The sequence below is a fragment of the Schistocerca nitens genome, chromosome 3 (assembly GCF_023898315.1).
Source record: "Schistocerca nitens isolate TAMUIC-IGC-003100 chromosome 3, iqSchNite1.1, whole genome shotgun sequence".
Classification (NCBI taxonomy): domain Eukaryota; kingdom Metazoa; phylum Arthropoda; class Insecta; order Orthoptera; family Acrididae; genus Schistocerca; species Schistocerca nitens.
The window spans coordinates 694,724,113-694,745,026 of NC_064616.1; the positions used below are offsets into that span (position 1 = coordinate 694,724,113).

The 20,914-nt window shown below is 34.9% G+C and overlaps 1 protein-coding gene across 2 annotated transcripts in view; it reads left to right on the top strand.

Moving 5' to 3' along the window:
• LOC126248664 (glutamate receptor ionotropic, kainate 2-like) overlaps window positions 1–20,914 on the top strand; it is a 542,085-nt gene that overhangs the window by 418,521 nt on the left and 102,650 nt on the right. For both annotated transcript variants that reach the window (XR_007545524.1, XM_049949880.1), the window contains exon 15: window positions 8,327–8,549. Coding sequence is in view for 1 of the 2 variants with exons in the window: in XM_049949880.1 (XP_049805837.1) it covers window positions 8,327–8,549 (223 nt within the window). In the remaining variant the exon portion in view is untranslated. The remainder of the gene's footprint in view (window positions 1–8,326; window positions 8,550–20,914) is intronic.

The following is a 20,914-nucleotide window of genomic DNA, read 5'->3' on the forward strand; positions in this document are numbered from 1 at the left end:
GAGGATGTAAAGAGCAACGGATAAACGATGCAGAGGTGACACATCAAGCTAAAACCAAACAAAGGTCGCTACACTACACATACACTGATTACCAAAAAGCTTTTGATAGTGTACCCCACTCATGGTTACTACAAATATTGGAAATATACAAAGTAGATCCTAAATTGATACAGTTCCTAAACATAGTAATGAAAAATTGGAAAACCACTCTTAATATCCAAACAAATTCAAATAATATCACATCACAACCAATACAGATTAAGTGCGGAATATATCAAGGAGACTCATTAAGTCCTTTCTGGTTCTGTCTTGCTGTGAACCCACTATCCAATATGTTAAATAATACAAATTATGGATATAATATTACCGGAACATACCAACACAAAATCACACATTTGCTATACATGGATGATCTAAAACTACTGGTAGCAACAAATCAACAACTCAACCAATTACTAAAGATAGCAGAAGTATTCAGCAATGATATAAATATGGCTTTTGGAACAGACAAATGTAAGAAAAATAGCATAGTCAAGGGAAAACACACTAAACAAGAAGATTACATGTTGGATAACCACAGCGACTGCATAGAAGCGATGGAAAAAACAGATGCCTATAAATATCTAGGATACAGACAAAAAATAGGAATAGATAATACAAATATTAAAGAAGAACTAAAAGAAAAATATAGGCAAAGACTAACAAAACTACTTAAAACAGAATTGACAGCAAGAAACAAGACAAAAGCTATAAATACTAACGCTATACCAATATTGACCTACTCATTTGGAGTAGTGAATTGGAGTAACACAGACCTAGAAGCACTCAATACACTTACACGATCACAATGCCACAAAGCAGAAGGATTCACATTAAGCAGAAAGGAAGGAGGAAAGGGATTTATTGACGTAAAAAACCTACATTATGGACAGGTAGACAATTTAAGAAAATTCTTTCTAGAATGAGCAGAAACTAGCAAAATACTCAAAGCAATCACTCATATAAATGGATCGGCTACACCACTACAATTTCATAACCACCTCTACAACCCTTTAGATCACATAACATCAACAGAAATGAAGAAAGTAAATTGGAAAAAGAAAACACTACATGGCAAGCACCCGTATCATCTAACACACCCACACATCGATCAAGACGCATCCAACACATGGCTAAGAAAAGGCAATATATACAATGAGATGGAAGGATTCATGATTGGAATACAGGATCAAACAATAAATACCAGATATTACAGCAAGCATATTATTAAAGATTCCAATACCACAACAGATAAATGCAGACTTTGTAAACAACAAATAGAAACAGTAGATCACATCACAAGCAGATGTACAATACTAGCAAATACAGAATACACCATAAGACATGACAATGTAGCAAAAATAATACATCAACTTGGCATACAAAATAACTACTAAAACACCACGTTCCCACATACAAGTATGCACCACAAAATGTACTGGGGAATGATGAATACAAATTATACTGGAACAGAACCATTATAACAGATAAAACAACACCACATAACAAACCTGACATCATACTCACCAATAAAAAGAAGAAATTAACACAACTAATCGAAATATCCATACCCAATACAACAAATATACAGAAGAAAACAGGAGAAAAAATTGAAAAATATGTCCAACTGGCTGAGGAAGTCAAGGACATGTGGCATCAGGATAAAGTTAACATTATACCAATTATACTATCAACTACAGGAGTCATACCACGCAATATCCACCAGTACATCAACACAATACAGCTACATCCAAATGTATATATACAACTACAGAAATCTGTAATTATTGATACATGTTAAATTACCCAAAAGTTCCTAAATGCACAGTAACATATACCGTACAGTTAAAAGGAAGTCACACTTGATCAAGGTCTGCGTCACTTTCCATTTTTAACCAGACATAACGTCTGAGAAATGAAAGAAATAATAATGCCATATGGTGCAACAGCCTGCTGAATACCACTTCATGGACTTATCTGTCCCCGAGCCAGTGGCACCCAGTGTTCCCAGACAGTCACCCATCTATGTATTAACCAGGCCTGACATTGCTTAACTTTGGTGAATGAGTAAGAAAAAGTTTATCCACTCAGGCAAAACCATTGGCATATTACTCATAAAAGGTCATAGAACATTTATATCTACACATATATCTATACTATCCAGCTACTGTGAAGTTTATGGTAGATGGTACTTCCCTTTGTACCAGTTATTAGGCCTTCTAACTGTTTCATTCATTTATGGACCATGGGAAGAAAGATTACTTAAATTGCCTAAATGAACACAGCAACTTATCGTGTCTTCATGACCCCTATGGGAATAATACATAGGAGGTTATAATATACTCCCTGATTCATCAATTATGCTGGTTCTTGATACATTTTAATTACTCTCTCAAGATTAGGTACTTAGCCGGTGTCATTTTTTATTACAAAATGGCCTCTCCACAGAGTATGCTATTCTTCTGTTCTTGAACCAGATGACAAAAAATTGTCCTCTGGTACATTTTGTGACTTGTCAAAGTTTCGACATAGGTCTTTCAGTGCTCTGCTAAATTCTTTAAGCAGTCTCATATCTTCCATTTCATCTTCATCGACGTCATCTTCCATTTCCATAATATTGCCCTTAACTACATCACCATTATATAGACCCTCTATATACCCCTTCCACCTTTTTACTTTCCCTTCTTCGCTTAGGACCTTCTCCAAAGGTCTCGTTAATTTTCATGTAGGCAGTGTCTATCTTACCCCTAGTGACACATGCTTCTATATCCTTACATTTATCCTCTAGCCATCCCTGCTTAGCCATTTTGCGCTTCCTATCAATCTCATTTTTGAGAGTTTGTATTTCTTTTCAACTGCTTCATTTACAGCATTTTTATATTTTCCCCTTTCATCAATTAAATTAAATATTTCTTCTGTTACCCAAGGATTTGTATTAGCCCTTGTCTTTTTACCTACTTGATTCTCTGCTGCCTTCACTATTTCATCTCTCAAAGCTATCCATTCTTCTTCTACTGTGTTCCTTCCCCCTCTTCTTGTCACTCATTCCTTAACACTCTCTCTGAAACTCTCTACGACCTCTGGTTCTTTCAGTTTATTCAGGTCCCATCTCCTTCAATTCCTACATTTTTGCAGTTTCTTCAGTTTCAATCTACAGTTCATAACCAATAAACCATGGTCAGAGTCCACATCTGCCCCTTGGAAACACCTTACAATTTATAATCTGGTTTCTAAATCTTTGTCTCACCATTATATAATCAATCTTAAACCTTCTAGTGTTTCTCCCCTCTTCCATGTATGCAACCTTCTTTCATGATTCTTAAACCAACTGTTAGCCATGATTAAGTTATGCTCTGTGCAAAATTCTACCAGGCAGCTTCCCTTTCATTCCTTACTCCCAATCCATATTTACCTACTGCTTTTCTTTCTCTTCCTTTTCCTACAATCACATTTGAATCCCCCATGACTACTAAATTTTTGTCTCACTTAACTATCTGAATAATTTCTTTTTCGCATCAGGCATTTTTTCAACCTCTTCATCATCTGTGGAGCTAATTGGCATATAAACTTGTACTACAGTGGTAGGTGTGGACTTTGTGTCTATCTTGGCTACAATAATGCTGTTTGTAGTAGTTTACCTGCATTCCTATTTTTTTCATCATTATGAAACACATTCCTGCATTACCATTATTTGATTTTGTATTTATAGCCTCGTATTCACTTGACCAGTAGTCTTGCTCCTCCTGCCACTGAATTTCACTAATCATCACTATATTTAACTGTAACCTATCCATTACTGTTTTTAAATTTTCCAAACTACCTGCTCAATTTAGGGATCTGACATTCCACTGTCCGATCCGTAGAATGCCAGTTTTCTTTCTCCTAATAACGACATCCTTCTGAGTAGTACCCACCTGGAGATCCAAATGGGCGACTATTTTACCGCCACAGTATTTTACCCAAGAGGATGCCATCATCATTCAACCATACAGTAAAGCTGTATGCCCTCAGGAAAAATTACAGCTGTAGTTTCCCCTTGTTTTCAGTCATTCACAATACCAGTGCAGCAAGGCTGTTTCAGATGATGTTTTGAGGCCAGATCAGTCAATCATCCAGGCTGTTTCCCTTGCAACTACTGAAAAGACTGCTGCCCCTCTTTAGGCACCACATGTTTGTCTGGCCTCTCAACAGATACCCCTCCATTGTGGATGCACCTACAGTACGGCTATCTGTATCACTTTGGCACATAAGGCGCCCCACCAATGGCAGGTTCCATGGTTCATGGGGGGTTGGCTACAATAGACTAATAATTATCATACATGTCTCAGTGTATTGTACATATATATGTTTAGTAATAAGCTTGTCATCATATTTTAAATGCAAATATGTTTTTGTTTTAGACTTATTCCACACCTGTGAGGATTATTTCATTTAGGATGTGTGAAATGGGGATTAGCATATATTTTTATATGTATTATGATTATGACATGTTGTACTCCTTGAGGAATTCAATAGTATTGGTTCATGGAACAAAGAGTGTGAAAAGTATGTGCAAGCTAATAGAACAGTAGTATTGATAAAGAATGGATAACACACAGGATTAAAGGGTCTTCTGTTAAGAAGAGACAGCTCTGCCAAATTGAGATATCAAGAGTTGAATCTCCATTACCACGTCTATTGAAAAACTCCTTCACTCTGTCATCATAAAAGTGAAACTCAGGCACTATATTCAAAAAATAAAGCACTCAAAGAAACTGACAAAGTAATTTGCAATATTCTTAAACAAGAAACATACAACCGAGGTGAAACTGAGCTGCCAGAAAATTTGAGACTTTCAAATCATTGGCCACTTCTTCATAGTGGCAGCAAACATTGTACCCACAAATAAACAACCAAATACAGATGGATCAGATTTATACTATTTGGATTTGATTTACTTGTGAAGACACTGTTAATGTCAAAGATACAGCTTCTAAGGGAATTAGAAAAGTGATTGTGTCACTAACAAGTAGTAATTCTGTTGGCTTTGATGGTGTTTCTAGCAAAATATTAAAATCTCATCCTGAATTAATAGGATTATCCATAAACTACATTTGTAATCAATCAATGATCCTGGCTGTATTTATTGATGTACTACTTAAATACACTATAGTAACACTCATCTATAAAACTGCAGCTAAGCAAACCACCTCTATTTACAGACCTCTCTCACTTCATCCAGTCTTTTCAGAAGAGTTTGAGAAACAGGCAAATGAGAGAGTATGGCTTCATTTAACTGAGCAGAATATCTTAATTATCTCAAGATTTGACTTTTGTAAAAGTGTTTCCACACAGAAGGCAATGGAAGACATTATAATAGAAGTTATGATAGATGGGAAATAAATAATTATCCTGTTGCTCTATTTTGTGAGCATGTCAAAACTTTTCAATGTATGACTCACATAATTCTAATTGACAAACTAAAATATTATAAGATTAATTTCACCAGTCTTGCAAGGGTGGGGATTTACCTCCATAACAGAAAATCAAGTTGGTTTCATTGAAAGACTCCGTCACAGGCCAGAAACTAACCTCAGAATAAAGGAAAACAGTGTGTACTTGTCCCAGTCTTGCTCTTAGCTTATGTATCTTATAATCCAATGACTTTAAAGGGTGATTCAGTAACTAATATTTGCTAATGACATTAGCGTACTAATCAAGGGTCCTTTCTTAACAACCACAGCTCAGATTGGTACTGTTTCCTACCAGCTTACATTGTCAAGTCCTTGGTGTCTCATACCTCAACATCTTGGTAAAATATTCAAAAACTGTGTTCAAGGATCATGCAAATGATGTGCACTAGTCAGCTTTTACACTTAAGCGGTTCGTTCCACATCTTTTAACACTGCAAATGCAAAACCAGGTCCAGTTTCACATTCAGATGTCTTATATAGGTCAAAATCTCCACAATTCTATCTCCATACATAACCTTTGTAATGCTGTCTCAGTGGAGTGACATAATAATCAGTGAACACTTTACACAGTGATAGCATGATGATTAGAACAGTACACACAATAATATTTTCAATTAAGTCATATAACTGAAACAGTCAATGTGCAAAATAATCATTGCACAAATCCAGATATAAGGTGGTAGTTATTTGGACACATGGATATGTAATACTGTCACATAGATGTTATGTCAGTGGTTGCCAGTCACAGACTTTCCACTACAAAGATGTTGCCCAAGTTAATTCTGACTACAGACGTTAATGTAAAATTTTACAAAGAGGTGTTAGCACTATGATGACTATATATGTTGTACACATATGCTTTGTGATTGCTAGCATGCCTAGGACTCTTCCAGAGATGTTAGTATATTCACATTTGAGCACTGACTGACCCTTTTTTTTGGGGGGTGGGGGTGGGGGGGTGGGGGGGGTGGCTTTTTAAAAAAATTCCTATTTTGGAAATTACATAATTGTTTGAAAAACTGCTAGGTTAAATTTTGCTAATCCAAATTGACTATATGCTAAGGCAGAAATATGTTTAGAAACATTTATAAATTCATATATGCATCTGTGTTGGAAATAACCTGTTTATGAGTATGGTTGCTATTTTGAAAAATATTTAATATTGTTATAAATTATGCAAATTCTTAACTAGTTATTTAATCAGTTAGTAAAGTATGTCATCTTCCTCGTAACTATTTCGACAACAACAGTATAATGTTGAAGTTTGGAACCTAACAAGCATAGACTCAAAATCTTCAATGGAAAATTACAATGATTTGGAACTTAGTCATTAATTATTTCATAAGTTAATTAGTTTTATGGGAACTGGAATATGTTTCTGAAAAGTTGGACTGCCTGTCTTTTTAATGGTGTATGTTAATTTATTTAAATACACAGATTGGCTCATTAAATATTTCTCAACACAAACTATGGCACCATTTTCAATTAGGCCCAACTTTTGATCTGTAAAGCTCTCACGAAAGCTACAGACATGAGAAGAATCGGCGCATTGACTGTAATGCCGTGAATAATAAATCTAAGTGTGGGAAGAACTTAGTTAAGGTTCTGAAATATCTGAATACCTATCACTTGTATACTGCTTTAGAAAATGTACAGTATTTGAAAAATAAGTAAAAGAAAAAAAGTTATTATCAGAAATCAAAGTCATAACAATTGGAGTAGTTCCAGCTTGTTATGTCTTAAAATGGCAACTGAAAAAGCCTAAAAGTTTTTCTTCATCTCACAAACACTCATATTATGATCTGCTCGTATTTGTAGCAGACATAATGGTCTTATCCTAAGTGAAATACCCTGTCTAACATTCCTTGGGCAACAGTTGGATAACAAGATAAAATGTAGTCAATGCGCAGAGAAACTAAGAAGCTCAGTTCACACATTTTGCCCCTAGAAGCACCTCTCATTGTGCTGATAAAAAGGCAAGAGTTTTGGCTTATTTTGGATATTTTCGTACCTTGTTGTCATATGAAACTGTCTTGTGAAGCAGTACATGTAGAGTATATACAGTGAGAAGTGTTCATTCAAGAGAAGTTAGCAGTAAGCACATTTTGTGAAGTATATAACTATGTTGTAGAAACCATTTGTAAAGGTCTGGGAATTTTTAAACTCACTGGTCAATACATTTAATCCATAATGGTTTTTTGTTGCTGGCAATAAAAACCAGTTTCAGCTGAACTGAGATGCACACAATCACACAAAAACACATTTTATGTATACTTTGCATCCTTGTCTGGTGTTCAGAGTGGAGTTATCTACTCTGGTGCAAAGGTATTCATCAAGCCCCCATTTAACATAAAGCAATAAATTGAAAAATTCTACCAGTCCTAAAAAATATTAAAATATAAGTCCTCAGTCATTCTTTCTACAAACTATTGGAATAACCAGATTCAAGAATTGAGCTCTATCAGCTACGTGGTAAGTAACAGTGAGCTGAAAAGCTGCATGACAAGTAGTAACCTACTGTATAAAGGACCAGTGTTTAGAGCGATAAGTAACTATTTTCATTGCAAAATACCAATATAATAGAATAAATAAAGAGCTATTTAGCATGACTGAAGGGTACTATTTTTTCCAAAGCAGCTTCTTTCTAATTACCTTCATTAAATTTAACTAGTTTGACATGAAAAAAATTAAACAGTGTAGTGACATATAGTGACTCATTCATCATACTTGACATTTCTCTTTTTTGATGAAATTTAAGGAACATGATGAATGATGAATACAGGTATGCAATCTTTGGTTATCTCCATTGATATCAGTGCAATTACTATTTACAGGATTCTGAAGATGAAATATATCGACGAATGTACAACACAATGATTAATACACCAGGTGTGTTGACAAAAGACAACGATGAGGGTGTGGAAAAAGTAAAAAATTCAAACTATGCATTCTTTATGGAGTCAACTTCAATTGAATATGTTATTGAACGTAACTGTGATCTGACCCAAGTTGGAGATAAACTTGATAACAAAGGCTATGGCATAGCAATGAGAAAAAGTAAGTGTGTTCACTGTTACAGTTACAGAGCTATTTTTATCATTAGGGGAGGATGAGCCATAGTGAGAGAAAAATTTTTGACAGAGTGGTTATCAGTTTTTAGTTTCTTGACTTAAAGTTTTTCATGTATTTTAACTGATTCTTAGTTAACATTCATACACTGTAAAACCAGATATATCCCTATTTTTTTCACAATTGATTGTAGTTTGGATTACAAATTTTTATCTCATTATGGACCACCACGAACACAGTGAAGGTATTACATGATCTAACTAACACAAAAACTTCAGAAGTGAATTTTAATTCAAATTTTTCTGCTTTTGATCCATATAATGAAAGAAAGTACTGCAAAACTAGAAATATACTTATAGTGAAATAGTACATCATTTGTGCTAATTATACATTTAATCTTAAGTCCCGTAGTGCTCAGAGCCATTTTTATACATTTAATGGTTGACTGATGAAACTGAAGAGAAAATTAAAGTAAAAAATTGTTTCATTTTGTATTCTTCATATAATTGGTGGATGACAAACCATTTAAATAATATGTCCATTTACTGAAGCATCATCTGGAATGCAAGGGAAAACAAAGGTGGTGACATTTAAATTCCACTCTGTTTTAGGTAACTGATTTCAAAGTTACTGTCAAAATGTTTTTAAGTCCAAATCTGACATGATTCTCATCTTTCCTTGAAATTCCACTAATATTTACTCCTGGTTTTTAAAACCAGATGCATTCAACAATGGGTATCATCGTATGGAATGGTGTGATATTTTAATTTCCTCTTGTTCTAATGAACTGTCACATTTTAAATGTTGTAATGATTTCTCTGTTTATTTTTCCCTCTAGTTTCACTTTAATTATTTTTGTTTTTTATTTTCTAGCATGACTTTCATTCTCTGCCATATCAGTGATAATGTGACTTAAATCTTTTTCTCTGTTATTCCTTGCCCTCTGATGTGTCTTTTGCGTTTAGATAGCCCCAGAACTTCTGAGGACTTATTTATTTAGACTTTGGGTTGTGGTGTATTCAGCAGTTTGGAACAAATCACTGCATCAGTGGAGACAGAAATGTCCAATTTTTTACTAAACCATTTAGACTTTGGGTTGTGGTGTACTCAGCAGTTTGGAACAAATCACTGCCTCAGTGGAGACAGAAAAGTCCAATTTTTTACTAAAACATTGGCGTCTACTGTATCCAGAGTACTTTGGTAGCTTCTCTTGAATTTTTCCAATCTTAAGCTTTCCTGAATCATTTAGTTAATTTACTGTTCGTTTATGATTTGTAACATTAATAACCTCTTTTTGTGCCTCTTAAGTCCCTTTATGTTCCTATTCACAAATCTTTTCCCTATATTATTTGATGTTATAAGCAGTTTTAAATAAATTAACACAGCACTATTGAATAAACAAATACAGGACTGTCAAATTTACTTTTTCATTCACTTCACATTTATTATTGCTAGACAGCCAGTAATCACATTTCTTGTGCTGTATTAACATGGACTCTGTAAGATCAGACCTGTAAGCTATATTCACTCTGAACAGACTCACAAAATTTCGCAAGTATCAAATACTGACAGCTTGACTACTCTAACACAAATAAATGACATAGTTTTTACTGACTGAATTTTTTCTACAGACTGACTAATAACATAATAACTTGAACAGACAAACACAGTGTTTCAAATGACTGAATACTTACCTTCAACTGACTGTGAGTTTGTGTGGTACCTGTATATAGAGATGTGCATAACACAGAAATAAGAAAGTAGGAAAAATACGGTGCTATTGCATTTTAGATTAACATAAAAACACTGGAAAGGTAAACAATACAAAAACAAATTGGGCAATGAATTTATCTTGATTAGTCCTAAGCTTTGAAATCATAAAATGGCAATACTGTAGTTACTATTTTATAATGTGGAAGTTTTAATGTGCACTGGAGATTCCAAAGGCCACCAAGAATTTTCTGGAAAGTTAAATTTTACTATTAGGGTATGTCATAAAATATAGTGATTTTATTAAAATTATACATTTTTGTAACCAGAAAAATGATGGCTATGAAAATATAACCCTGGATTTTGGAAAGAATGAGATACAAAGTTTGGAACAGTTCAGAATATGATAATTTTGAATAAAAATTATGAAATATCAACTATTTGGAAAAAGTGAAATAATTGCCTGAATGAAGAAAATAAGAAGTTTCAAATAAGCTATCTTGAAACATACAGTTATTACCTTGGTCAAATTTTGAAGTGCATGTGGTTTACACTAAATCTATAAATATAACCATAAATCAAATGTTTCAGCAGTCTGAAAGCTATACTGTGAGTAATAAAGTTAAATGAAATACTAAATGAATGACAATTTAGCAGTATTGTGTAATGTACTGCTGTATTTCAAACAACTTTATTTGTACTAATTTTGGGGACAGCCTATACTCAAGTGCATCTGTACCAACAGATGTGGTTATATTGTCCTCATTGCATCAAAAATATTGCTTGCCTTGCCATCCATATGTGTTGCTATGTCCACAGCTTGTGGTCTAGTGGTTAGCGTTGCTACCTCTGGATCACAATGTCCCAGGTTCGATTCCTGGGTGGGTCGGGGACTTTCTCCACCCAGGGACTGGGTGTTTGTGTTGTCCTCATCATTTCATCATCATTCAGGAAGTGGTGAAATTAGAACTGGAAAGATTGGGAACTTGTACAGGTGCTGATGACCATGATGTTGGGTGTCCCACAAACCAACAACATTATCATCTGTTGCTATAGATACACTCAAGAATGGGTCGTGCCTGAAATTCTTGCTAATAAGGTAATTTGAAACACAGGCTGGCAGAATAATCTCCTTAATATATGTCGAAGCTATGATGCCCACCTAGATGAAAATGGTAAAGTATTGTCATTGGGGTTCCTGTCTTTTTGTAACACTCGTATATGTACTGCACAATTGTTGTGCAACTTATGACCACAATTTGGTGGATGGTTATTTCTGTAATATCACCTCCATTACTAAGTGAATAGTTTCTAATTACAGATGATGTATGATTGTCAAGGATAAAAATTAAATCATTTTTCATGAAAGAACTGTTGTATCTAACAAATTCCTGAATAATGGAAATGACGTGTGACGAGGGCCTCCCGTCGGGTAGACCGCCCGCCTGGTGCAAGTCTTTCGATTTGACGCCACTTGGGCGACTTGCGCGTCGATGGGGATGAAATGATGATGATGAGGACAACACAACACCCAGTCCCTGAGCGGAGAAAATCTCCGACCCAGCCGGGAATCGAACCCGGGCCCTTTGGATTGACAGTCTGTCGTGCTGACCACGCAGCTACCGGGGGCGGACTAATTCCTGAATTATATGGGTTAACAGTTCAGTATTAATCCACCTAGATTCATTTAACAATAAAAAAGTATCTGGTGGGGCATTGTTTATTATTTCACATTTGAAATGAACACTGAGATACCTGTACGGGGCTGGCTGCAGTAGCCGAGCAGTTCTAGGCGCTTCAGTCTGGAACCGTGCAACCGTTCCATCGCAGGTTCGAATCCTGCCTCAGGCATGGATATGTGTGATGTCCTTAGGTTAGTTATGTTTAAGTAGTTCTAAGTTCTAAGGGACTGATGACCTCAGAAGTTAAGTCTCATAGTGCTCAAAGCCATTTGATTCTGAACCAGTACAGGAAGTAAATTATTTCCTGTAACATTCATTATGTAGAACACTGAAAGTAGATGTTTATGTTGTGCACATCTTCAGTATCTTGTATCTACATACTTACTTTAAATCTCCACGGGTGTTGTAATCTACCCCTCACTCACATCATTTGTAGATTGTCACTGTCTTTCTGGTTAACTCTTTTAATAATATTGGAAAGGAGTAAGATTTACAATAAACTTTTTACTTATCTTCATTTCTCATACGTGGCTCCAGTTCTTCACATTTAGGTGCTGATTCTTGAAGCTGAAATTTTTGACATTATAGGTTTCCGTGGTCCGATTGACGTAAATAATGCTGAAGTAAGCCTGTGCTGTATTTTTTGTGTTACTCAAAATTTTATTCTCTCACATTTCTCTATATCACACTGTCTTTACAAGTTCCATGTTAATGAATCTGAAAATTATATTGTTCTTCTGAAAAATAAAAACATGTCCGATCACATCAGAGACATGCCCACTCTGTGGTACTAACAACATTCCAAATGGTTTACTAATTTTCTTGACAAATGAATTTCTATTACTTTATGTTATCATTTTATTAATGAAGCCAGAAGTTAACATAATAAATAGTGTTAGATTGTGTAATTAATAATAGAAATTTTAAGTGTGCCAAATATTTCACAATGTCAAATGTTTCTAAAAGAAAAGTAATTTTAATTGTAAATACAGAGCTAGTAAATATTGATTGTAACAACAAAAATAAAGTAATTTCTTTTTATGGATTTTAGCCTGAAATATAATACATTGTTTACAAAATCATATGAAATTCTTTTAGAAAAAATAATATTAACCTATACAAAATTTGAAAATATTTTTGGTATTGATACCTTCTGTTGAGGAAAAGTAACGCTAGAGGAGGTTGTCCCTTTATATAATATCCCCCTCACAAAATTTGTAAACAATGTGTTTACAATCTTTTGTGACTTAAGAAAAATATCTACTATACAAGGCATAATTTATACATATATCAGGACATGGCATTCAGATTTTCAGATCTGTGGAACATTCTGTCACAAGACAAGTGATACAAGGTCAGAACTTCAACATTAGAACACTGAATTACAGAAATAAATGCAGAGACAAGGTAAATGACTAGAATTACAAATTGCAAGTTTATATCTATAAAATCATATCTTCAAAATTTTCGAAAGAGGAGAGGAAAAATTCAGAACCTAAGTATACCATGAGTGAACCAACTCAAAAACTCTCAATGATGGGTACAGACCAGAAGAATATACTCAGTCATGAGTAGGAATATAGCAAAAAATTAATTAACCTCATAAACCAGAGTATTTAAGGATAAATTGACTCATGAAAGGAAAAAAATAATGAAAAAATATTAGGGCCTAAGCTTACAATGTGGGGACCGACCCATGAATCCAAAACACACTGGGTACAGACCACCAAAAAATGTTTTGACACAACAATGTGAATAAAGTTCACAATCATATCAATAATTTCAATCATAAGTAAAGAGTAATTATAGAAAGCATCTAGCCTCAATCAATAGTTGCACGCACTCCTTCAGTGCATACACACATTTCTGAAGACCAAGCATACTCAAGACAGAGTTAAGCATGAGTCTGCACACAACTCAAGTTCCATTGAGATACAATATTAAAATACTCGGGATAAAAACAGGTAAACAGAGTCATAAATAGCTCTGAATGATGACGTAATTGAGTAACTTAAGACCAAAATCAGTGTATGATATCAGACATGTATATATCTTTTTATATTGTCTATACTAGTAAATGTCTTCCACACTATTGTTCATACAAACTACCTATGTACATAGAGAACTAGAAGATTTATTTACAATTGATTTAAAAAAATCTGATTTAAAGTTACATAACGTCATGGGAAATTAATCCTCCTACTTGAAAAAAACATACATTTATATGGAATAACATTGACTTTGGCAGTCTTGGCTAACAATTTAAGAATCTCAGTCACAACACTAATGCAGTTGACAGATGCCTGAATACATTACCCAGCACCTATGATCTCTGGTAAGTCGACTGGTCCAGCTAGGTACAGCCATACAGCAGTGTGGGAGTGGATCCACCCACAACTTTCAATTTCCTCCCTAGAGTTCTCATCATACACTCCAACGGATAGGTAACTTCCTGTCTAGCACTCACATCAAATCCTGAAACATTATTTTGTGTACTAAATATGCTGCTTAATACCTTCCTCACATCACACAGCATATGCAAAAGCAAGTATGTACGATTTACATCAGATAGCATTAGAAAGTGTTCACATGAACTGATAAGGTGATACACACAGATATACTAAGATACTATTCCTAACTTTTACAGTACAGGATATGAGGACTCACTACTAGACATTTAATGGTATTGTCCCATTTCAAAACTGTAAAAGAATCTAGTCATTTAGTCTCATGGCATATATTTATCAAATTCTAAAGCACAAACCTATTACAAAACATAATTATATAGCTGTGTGAACCTTTAAATATAGCATAGATATAAACTCAGACAATAGATAAGACAGGCCTTTAGAACTCACATGATCTTACATACTAAATTCCTGACAAACAAAATACAATTATAGAGTCATATGAATCTGCAAACGTAGTGTATATTTTCTTCCATATTAGGGATCATTATGCATTCACATTCAAAGGTCTTGTCTTCTATGCTAAATGTTGGCAGTACTTGACATTTTACATACTTGCTTTGCTTACCAGTAGCTCCTCTTACCTTTACATGTACAATGGATATTTCCACAAAATTCTTAATATACTGGATCTTGTATCTAAATTGTTCAGATATACCATAAATCAGGCTACCTGTATCAATCATACAGTTCCCTTCCTACTGATCAATCTTAATCTTAATCTAACGACACCATACTCTGAATCATCTTCTCTGTTGTTAGACACTTCATGTAAAAGATCACTTTCAGTTTCATCAAATCCTACATCCACACTGTTTTTACAGGGTTTTATCAACTTTACTGTCATAGCATTACTTTGGTTACTCATGTTGTCAGGTGAAGATTGAGCACAACGAATGGATTCCATAGCAGAAGTAACATTACTTATTACAGAAGGAATGCAAAATATATTACTGTCATAATTACACTTCCTTCTTAGATCTTATTTCACTTAATTCCACCAGTCTGGATACAAATTTTGACTAATTACAGCTAACTTATTACAGAATGCACATTTACCTATGTTATCATCAACCTGGTCCCAAACAAACTTCAAAAAGTTTTCAACTTTTTACTCTATGCTTACAGATAACTCACCTTTACTGTCTGGATCATTACTCTGCATGGCATTAATGAAAAGTTGCTTTGATTGGACTGGTATTCCATGACTCTCACATACATCACTTATCTTACCTGTACTGTCATCATCATTCACAAATAAATCTGAAACTTCATTATTGGTTCAAAATGGTTCAAATGGCTCTGAGCACAATGGGACTTAACTGCTGAGGTCATCAGTCCCCTAGAACTTAGAACTACTTAAACCTAACTAACCTAAGGACATCATACACATCCATGCCGCAGGATTCAAACCTGCGACCGGAGCGGTCGCGCGGTTCCAGACTGTAGCACCTAGAACCCCTCGGCCACCCCGGCCGGCCAAACTTCATTATTCTTAAACTTCACAAATATCTGGTACTCATCAGTATCATCTTCATCATCATGTTCTTCCAAAATTATTTCATCAACACCATTAACAACAGAAGTCTCACCTCCATCAAAGTCACTTACCTCACCCCCATATTCATTTGTGATAAGCTACCAGTCCCAGACTTACCAACCACAGTCGTTTCACAGCTTGCATTCACATCTACATCAAAAATACCACCTAGTTCATATCTAATACAGTCATCACCTGATTTACATACATCAATAACACTGTTTTCTGACTAAGAAAAGAAATCATTAGTACATTTTACATAAAAATTCTCACTACTTTCACATTCTGGTTTGTGATTAGTACCTACATCACCATAATTCAACTTAGTATCCAAAATCTTTTGACCAAAACATAAATGAGAAATCTGAAATTCCTTCTGTGTGATTTCAGCTACATGTGCCATAACATTAACATTGTTATTTTTGTCTAATTGCAAGTACAATTTGGGGGTCCTGTGCTTGTTGTGTTTCCTTGCCCCATAACTGTGGACCTTCATTGATGTGAACTGTCATTTCTTGAGTAGTTACTTCTATAATTGTTTCTCCTATTAAATTGCCCATACTTATCCCTGTTATTCCTATCCTGCTGAGGTTCAAAATGTCTGTCTCTATTAACATTTTGATCTTGAAAGGAGTTACCATTATCTCTGTGTCTGTAATTATTCCCATTGTGATTTCTATAATTCTGGTTATTATGGTACATACTTCTTTCTACCACCCTATCCAGCCTGTCAACATATCATAAAAACTGTTCAAGACAATCCCGTCAGGTCTGTGTACTAAATCCCACTGTAACATGTCCAGTAATCTCTTTTTAAGTGCATCAGTCAAGGTCATTTTGTCAAATGGTTTGTCAAAGTGTGTTAGTTTTTTAAGTTGACTCCTACAAAACTCTTTCAAAGTACCGTCTCTATTCCTATAATTAGAACCATTCAAAAATTCACTTTTAATTCTCCCCTGTTGTGACCAAAATTTATTTAAAAAACTTTTCTCAAAACTTTGATATGTTTCCCACTTACTTAAATTTAAATTTACCAATGATAGAGCTTCGCCTTCAAGACATCTTTTAACAAATTAATTTTTTTATTGACATTCATGCTCGACACAAAACTATCTCTACAGCAGTGCAGAAAATCCACTGGACATAAATCAGCTGATGGAAAACTTTTGATGGAGTGTTGGACCATGCAATACCATTATTTGAATACAAATTTTTGTGACTGTGATTTTCCTGAACTGCTGAAATTTTTTGATCTAAAACAGCTACATTAGTTTGCATATTGTGTTCAACATTAAAATTTTTTTGGTCTAAACTGGTGATGTTTTGTTCCATTTTTTCAGCTACAGCCTTCTGTTCAACTCTCATGTCACTAACATTCTTCAACTGCCTTGCCAATTTGGCTATTAATTTATTTTTCAAAACAATAAATTTATTTTCTAAAACATCAATTTTTTCATTCACACTTTTTAACCCCTCTGACAACCCATCTTTTAGCTATGAAACTTAATTTATAAGTTGGTCCATTTGGTCTTGCACCCTATCCAGTTTACTGTTGTTACCTGTCTTCATTTCCTCTACCTTTGCCAAAATTAACTACAAAATATCAGTTTTACTGTTTCTTTGCTGACTACGATTTTACTTGGCTCAGATATTTCCTGACTGGATCCCACAGCTTTCACTTCTACATCACACCTGCCTTCAGCTCTTTTCATTTTGTTAACAAGCAAATGAGTCTACAAACAAATTAATTTCACAAATAGTTTGTACTTATCTTTTCTTTTTGATGTCCCTGGTTGTTGTAAAGTCCTCTTTCATTGGACATGGTCTGTTATTGTTGGTAGTACATTGTCACTGTTGATGTAATTTACTTTGTTGGGCAGCTCTCAGTCTTCCTTCTTTGAGTGATTAGAAATCTGTTCATACATGAAATGCAAATGACATAAATCACTCTCCCTTCTTCTGCAACAGACAAAACTTCATTATCAGTCAACTGATCCCAGATGACACCACCACTTGTAATCTACCTCTTACTCACATCAGTTGTTGATTGTCACTGTCTTTATGGTTAACTCTTTTAATAAGTTTCAAGAGAAGTAAGATTTACAATAAACTTTTTACTTATCTTCTTTCCTCGTAGTTGTCTCCAGTTCTTTACGTCTAGGTGCTGATTTTTGAAGCTGAAATTTTTGACATTATAGTTCTCATGGTTCCAATTGACATACATAAATTTTACTCAAAATTTTAATCTCCCACATTTTTCTATATCACACTGTCTTCCATGTTAATGAAGCTGAAAATTACATCGTTCTTCTGAAAAATAAAAGCATATTCAATCACATCAGAGGCATGCCCACTACTACTTCACTCTACAGTCCTAACAACATTCCAACGGGTTTACAAATTTTCTTGGCAAATCAATTTCTATTAATTTGTAATAATCTTATAAGTGAATCCAGACATTAACATAATAAATAGTGTTAGATTGTGTAATTAATAACAGAAATTTTAAGTGCGCTGAATATTTTATAATTTCAAATGTTTCTAAAAAAATAATTTTAATTGTGCAAACAGAGCTGCACATATTGATTGTCACAACAAAAATTAAATAATTTCTTTTTATGGATTTTAGCCTGAAATATAATACATTGTTTACAAAATCATATGAAATTCTTTAAAAAAACAGCTGAGATAATATTAACTTATACAAAATTTGAAAATATTTTTGGTATTGATAACTTCTCTTGAGGAAAAGTAATGCTAGAGGAGGTTGTCCCTTTACAGTGTACTGCTGGCTGTTGATGTCCAAAGGACACAATATTCCAGCAATTAAAATTGTTGCCATCATCAAGTGTGCTGATTAACTGACCACCTGGTGGCTCAGGGACTGCATACATCCCCACAAGCTCCAAACACTCCAATTCACTTTTCCATCTGCTGCCTGCTCCCAGAGGCACTCCAGCATGTCAACTGCCATGGCATTCAGCATTCTGTGCATCAGCATTGTGGCGGTAGTGGCTCCATCAGTCCCAGGAGTCAGTTACCTGTGTTTGCTAGAACTTTGTACTTGGTCCTAATTAAGCCAAGGTTGGTGGTTCCAGGCTTTGTAAAGGCGTAAATTTAGACAATATTCTGACTCTTGTAGTAGTCGGAGTGTGGACGGCACATATTTTATGTTTGAGGGGCGTACTTTGAGCGGATGGAGGAATTTGTGATGGATGGTCCACTCTAAGCGGTACTGGCGTACTTATATATGGCAGATTTTGAAGATGAAGCCCTGGAATTTGTCTCCTTTAAATCAACCTGCTTCCTCGAGTATGTTCATGACACCTTAGTAATTTGGCCACATAGAAGAGATGAGCTGCACATATTAATAATACATCAGCTCCATTCATCCAAATATTACATTGATAATGGAGACTGAAGTGTATGGTGAGGTACAGCAGTCATAATGTGGTGCACTGTAAGTAAATCTCCCTGTTCAGCAACCCTTCTGGATGTTTTGGTTAAGAACAAATTAGATGGAACATTGGGCCACAGTGTACACTGAAAAAAGACTCACACAGACTTTTATCTGCACACTCAGATAAGCCATCATCCAGCACAGAGAACCAGTGCACTAAAACTTCAGTACACTCTAACTGATAGACTCTCAGCCCTGAAGTAAAACACTTGAAAGTCGTTACTGAGAAAAATGGCTACACTGAGTGGTATATCTGATGAACACTAAATAATACACCTACAGCAGCATCCTATGAGACTGTGGCTGAATGCAAATGGAGTGCTTCCACTGTATTTGTGCCATCCAATGTGGAATTTATTGGGGAAAATAGGATGAAACTTCTGGAAACACATCTTTATGATCATGAACTTTTCAAGGCTTCAGAGTATCAAATCCTCTGTCAATGTGGCAATTAATAAAATGGATGATATATGTAATGTCAAAGACCACTGATGAGAATGTCAATGATGTACTTGTTTAATGTGGGCCTAAAAGTCAGCAGTCATGAACATTTATTTTGGAAATACATGGCTTAGAATAAGTCCACACCAGAGTCCTGCATTCAGCACAACATTAATCAGATTGTATCATCAAGGAATCCATTGTGATTCAAATCCACATCCAACAAATCAGCTAGAGTGTTGGCTACCGTCTCTACAAAACCTTGAAGTCGACACTTGGTTTAATTGGGTCAAAGAACAATAATTTCAACAAACATAGAGAATGGATTCCTGGGATTTTTGAAGTGACTGCTGCCATCAGGCCAACACTTGTTGCAGAGACTGCACAGGGTACAGAAGGCTGAATGCGATGGCACTTGACATGCTGGTATGATTTAGGAGTGGACTGTGGATGCAACACTGGGTAGGAGAGACAGGAGGCAGTGAGACTATAAGTAATCCCCAATCCACTAGATGGTTAGTTCATCAGAGTACCTGTCAATGCACACAGGATCAGACTCCAAAATACTGTCTACTTTGGAAGCAACAACTGACAGTCCACTTGTGACTTATCTTGTAAGTAAAATAAACCAGTAAAAACTGAAAAACCATGCACTTCATAGTAGCTACCCCAGCTGTGTCTAGTCTGCATACTCAAGTTGTGTGTACAAAATGATCTGGCTTCATTAGAATTTCTCCTTGTTGTATTCACAAATGATGTTCCTGTAGACAAGCTGTAAACATGTGGATTATCAATATTTATATCACAATATCATTCAAAATTCTGTAAAATGTAATCTTTCAACAGAGCCTCATTTATTAATCAAAATTATGTAGCACTTATTTTATTATTAAGAATTAACATTAGACCTACTGATATAGTGAGTAGTATAAACAAAAGTGAGTTACAGATTTAAATATGTTTTCTATCGTCAGTCTCAGTCTTGTATTATTAAAGCATTTAAAATTGATTTTTTATATTCTTCTTGTGTGGAGTGATCAAACTAATGGCTT